Raw genomic sequence first — 5,342 nt, forward strand, 5'->3', positions numbered from 1 at the left:
CTAAACATTATGTTATGTTATAATACAGAATAATCTGACCAACGATAGAACACAGTACAATAACAGGATATACTTCAAATTTTTATTCCAATTATATTTTTCACAGTGTACAGTACCTCAGTATGTCAGCGGTAAACTTATGGTCCTACAATACTAAAATCGGGGGGTTCGATTTCCCGTGGCGGAGTAAACGCATATAATCTACTGTGTAGCTTTGTGCTAAAATATACAAATACACCGTACAAAATAATATCTTATTATTAGTCTTTCATGGTTATTTAAAGGAATAGATTAATATTTCAACATTTAATTATATTTCTTGAAATTAAATATTTTCATTCAAAGGTATAATCTTACTTAAATTTTGAGTACTTTCAATTTGTTTTTCTGGAAACGGGGAAAGAGTGAAACACTTCTGCAAAAATCAAATGTTACTGACAATTATAAAAGTAAATTAAATTCTAGTTATCGATAATACTAACACTCAGTAATAGTGATAACATCAATCTAACCCTAAGAGGATAAAAAACTTGAACTGAGCTAGTGCCGTAAAATGATGCTCGAATATGATGATGATGATTGTCAACTTGAAGAAGATAAATTGTAAGACTAAGATAATATGTTATAACATTTTTCTAGTCTTAAGAAGTAAATTTCGGTCTAAGATACATTGGAGTGCTGTGTAGAGCTGTTGAGCTTGCCTTGAAAAGTTGTAAGGCAAAGGCTGATTCTACTAGCACTACTGCTAGTGACGTGTAACTATGTTAGGCTTACGTAAGATACTGTAGGTTGTATAACTTGTAGTAAATAGTAGTAATTAATAGGAAAAAAAAAAGACTGATTATGTATTATTAAAAGTTTATTTACGCCAACAGAAGCAAACACTAGGACATTTTAAGTCTTAAAAACCTAATCAAATATATTAATGAAAAGTTCTGTTAGCTAATAGAGTTTATTATTTTGGTGTTACTTTAATATAAAGTTTAAATTCGGTGACGAGGAACCCACTTTGAGATTAATAATGGCTGGAGACGGCTTGAATGGGTAATGAAGAAAAACTTTAATATAACAGCAAATGTACAACCTGATGATGACAAAACCTCTCCGTCTCCAGCCATTATAAAGTTTAAATGTTTTTCTGGTATTGGATTTATATTTTTTTAGGTAGAATGACTAAGACATGCACCTCAAATAAACAATTTATCAGGTAATCGAATATTTTCATAACAAGTAACTGTAAAAATAGCCTAAACTCCAAAAGTAACATTCTGTTTATATTTGTAGTCATTTATTTTTGCAATGTTTTCAGGAATGTTTACTTTATAACACAATAAATGGAACAGAACAGAATGGTAGACCAGCTTGTGATTTATGTTTGTGTTAATCTCTTTTGTACTTGCATGAACTGTTTGGTTTGTTAGTTTTGTGCGTGTGTGAAACTTGCTATGATACTCTGTAATAAATATTTGTAGAGATCAAGTTATATTTAGTTGTAGGTAATAATATTTTTTGCTTGTTTTTTTTTCTTTAATCTTATTTAGCTACATGTAAGGGAAGCTGCTCTCACAGTGTTTTCTCTTACGATCTGCTCTGTGTAATCATAAATCATGTAGAATATGTCTGAAGAAAAGTACTACAAATACCATCTGTTATCTACTGTGGACCCTGAAGAGTATTATTCATTTGATTTTTCCACTATAATGGAAGATCGCATGTATGTGTTTTTAATTATTATTTTTTTGCATTTTTTTTTTGTCATTCTGCTTTAATTTATTTACTCAGTTTCATTTGTATTCTTTGCTTGTAATGTATCTGTATTTATTTACATTTCATAGCTATTGTGCTTCTCAGTCTTTAGCTTGGTAACTGCTTTTCATGTATGCCTATTTTATTCTAGGTAATTGTCTAATTTCTCTATATGGTTTAATTAAATGAGGATAGAATAGATTTAGAAGTAAATATTATGCTTTTCAATCTTTAGCTGGGTGACTGTTTTACATTGTATTTTAGATATTAGTCCAGTTTTTCTTCATGCTTTAGCTAAATCACATAGACGTGTTTAAGTTATCACTAAAAGTGAGGTACATGACTGCGTAGGACGTGTTTCAGTTATCACTAAAAGTGAGGTACATGACTGCGTAGGACGTGTTTCAGTTATCACTAAAAGTGAGGTACATGACTGCGTAGGACGTGTTTAAGTTATCACTAAAAGTGAGGTACATGACTGCATAGGACGTGTTTAAGTTATCACTAAAAGTGAGGTACATGACTAAAAGTGCCCCTGAAGAAGAAAGGTCCACCTTTTTATTCATTTGATCCAAATAGTGATGTGTTTTTTCCCTACCAAAGTGGACAACCAGCACATTGTGGTCATGCTATTTTGCCATTATTATGCTACTTCCCTTCCTCTTATCTTTGTAATATTCTTGCCCTTCACACAGAAAGCAGCTTTGTATTCTCTATTCCATACCTGATCTTGAATTGTTCTATTTCTTTTACTCTCATCCCTAGTTGAGGGCAATTTGTTGGATATATACACACAAGTTTACTGTTTCTGCAGATGTACTTCTCTTTGGACACTTGAAAGCCTCTCCTCTGCCAAAGATTCTCTAACTTTTTATTTCTAACCTTTTGAGAAACTGATGTGTCATCATGATTGCATACACAAGTGCTACACTTGTAATATCTTGGACATTTTGCTGCTTTATGTTTGGAGATTAGATTTGAAACTGATCACATTTCCATCTCATCAAAAACAAACACTTGGAGATTCTAGCTCTTGTCTCAGCATTTCCTCACAGGTTTCACAAACATTTGTAAATGGTGAGTGTTCCATGGGTAATATAGTAAAACAATGCCATGACGGTTATCTGAATTAGGGTAAAAAACACTCAACTCTACTGACAAAAAAACAGTCATAACTTATTTGGATATCTAATTATATATTGGTGTACACCTCTGGATTCCTTATAAAATAATGCATAATGGTGTAGATTTTTCAGAAGAAAAAAAAAACAAACTAAGTTTAGGATATGATTCCTAAAAATTCCTACTATTTCTGCTGCTGTTGAGTTAGAGATTTCTTGTTAATATTTTAAGAACAATTTTGAGGAACTTAGAAACTTGTTATATGTATAAACTTCACCACTATTTGAAGCATAGTCTTATTCTTTCAATTTACCTTTGTCCAGGATTACTGATGGAGGATTGGGGTTACCTGAAATCAGTATAACTTATGAGAAGTGGTGAATTGAAAAATAGATTAGGCTTAACAACTTTTTGAGATATTTATTATGATGAAAACTTCAACATGTTGGTTTATTGTAAACTGAAATACCAAAAATATATATGTATGTTGTCTTCTTATTGCTACTAAAGAAGATTTTTCAATTTTAAAAGTATTGTCTAGATTATACAAATTATTGTTAAATTGATTGTTAATAATGGATATGAAGAATTAAATATTTTAACTGTTGCATTAAGTTGGTTTTTGTTCATTTTAAGACTTTCCTGTATTAATAAATGAGTAATTTTTGGTGCAGTTCTTAACAAGGATGATGGGGTAATTTTAGTTTACCGTGTAATAATGGATGATGGGGGTAATTTTAGTGTACCTTGTAACAACAGATGATGGGGTAATTTTAGTGTACCTTGTAACAGCAGATGATGGGGTAAATTTAGTGTACCTTGTAATAATAGATGATGGGGTAATTTTAGTGTACCTTGTAACAACAGATGATGGGGTAATTTTAGTGTACCTTGTAACAGCAGATGATGGCACCATTTTAGTGTGCATTGTAACAACAGATGATGGGGTAATTTTAGTGTACCTTGTAACAACAGATGATGGGGTAATTTTAGTGTACCTTGTAACATTGACTCTGTCTACTTGTGTAGGTTTTTGTATGGTTTTGTGTATTCATCCCTACTTTGTTTCTGTACTTTTTGGCAAAATATCCCTACATAATACTGAATTTTTTTATTACTTGTTTCTGCTCTTTTTTTTTTTCTTCTTTTTTTTTTAACAATATCAATGAATATTTTATAATGAACGGCAGTCACTATGAAGGCAGCACTTTTAGCTTGTCATGATGAGTTGTCTTGATGGACATCATGTGTTGAAGCTAGTGAAATGCTATACTGCTTCTGCACTCCCCATGTTAAAATGCAATATTTTGGTCTGTAAATTATCGCAACAATTTCAAACATTGGTGAGCTAACTCTTCTGATGCCAGAACCAGCAGAACATTTGGCTCTTATGCTACTCACTGGTTCTCTAACTTAGTGATGTTTTTTTGCTAAATTAACAGTCTTACTAGCTGTTGGAAACCTATGTTAGGTATTTATCTTAGATTCTTAAAAGAGAGATTTGAGTCTATGATGAGCAATACATAATATGTGTTGGCCATTGTTTTTCATGGCCTATCTCTACATACTAAGCATTACTGTGCATAGTGATAAAAAGTAAATAGCATTCTTCAATGTAGTATTAGTAAAAATCTTAGACTTAATTAAAGATGTCATTATGGTAATGTTGTCAGTGTGTTTTCATGTAAGAAAGAACAATTAATGAAATGATTGAATTTAAATTAAATTATTTTAAATTATTCAAGCAACTTGTAAGATGATTAAAACTTTGAGGTGATAGAAGTGTGACTGAAAGTTGGAAGTGAGAAGCTGGTAAGACTGCTGTGATATAAAACAAACATATTTCACTGTAACTTACAGAATAACATAATATACAGACAACGAGGAACCAGTTTTGTTATTTATCATGTATGTCCATGTGCTGTGATAATCTCACAGTTTGTATCTGTGGTGTGTCTGTGTAATATGATGATCTTACACCAATTCTTATGCGTCCGTGTAATATGATAATCTCCCAGCTATTCTTATCTGTTGTGTATCCATGTAACATGATAATCTCACAGACTTCCTTATCTGTTGTGTGTTCATGTAATATGATAACCTCCCAACTCTTGTGTCCTTGTGTATCCATGTAACATGATAATCTCGGACTTTCTTATCTGTTGTGTGTTCATCTAATATGATAGCCTCCAAGCTATTCTTATCTGTTGTGTGTTCATGTAATATGATAACACCTCCCAGCTATTCTTGTGTCTATGTATATCCATGTAATATGATAATCTCCAAGCTCTTTGTTGTGTGTTCCTGTATAATATAATAATCTTACAGTTCCCCATTTCTGTCACATGTTTGTGTAATATGATAATCTCCCAGCTTTTATCTGTTTTGTGTGTCTGTATAATATGAAAATCTCCCAGCATTTCTTATCTGTTGTCTGTGTCTGTATGATATGATAATCTCCCAGCTCTTCTTAT

At 31.7% G+C, this 5,342-nt stretch overlaps 1 protein-coding gene across 5 annotated transcripts in view; it reads left to right on the top strand.

Moving 5' to 3' along the window:
* The first annotated feature begins 432 nt into the window (after window positions 1-432).
* LOC106468477 (PRKCA-binding protein-like) overlaps window positions 433-5,342 on the top strand; it is a 17,903-nt gene continuing 12,993 nt past the window's right edge. The window contains exons 1-3 of one of the 5 annotated variants that reach the window (XM_022396812.1): window positions 433-603; window positions 1,165-1,207; window positions 1,542-1,714. In XM_022396812.1, the coding sequence (XP_022252520.1) occupies window positions 1,617-1,714 (98 nt within the window). In that variant the 5' untranslated portion in view covers window positions 433-603; window positions 1,165-1,207; window positions 1,542-1,616. The remainder of the gene's footprint in view (window positions 604-1,164; window positions 1,208-1,541; window positions 1,715-5,342) is intronic. The other 4 variants (XM_022396814.1, XM_013928907.2, XM_022396813.1 and 1 more) reach the window with 4 other exon arrangements.

This window comes from Limulus polyphemus, unplaced genomic scaffold, assembly GCF_000517525.1.
Source record: "Limulus polyphemus unplaced genomic scaffold, Limulus_polyphemus-2.1.2 Scaffold3020, whole genome shotgun sequence".
Lineage (NCBI taxonomy): Eukaryota > Metazoa > Arthropoda > Merostomata > Xiphosura > Limulidae > Limulus > Limulus polyphemus.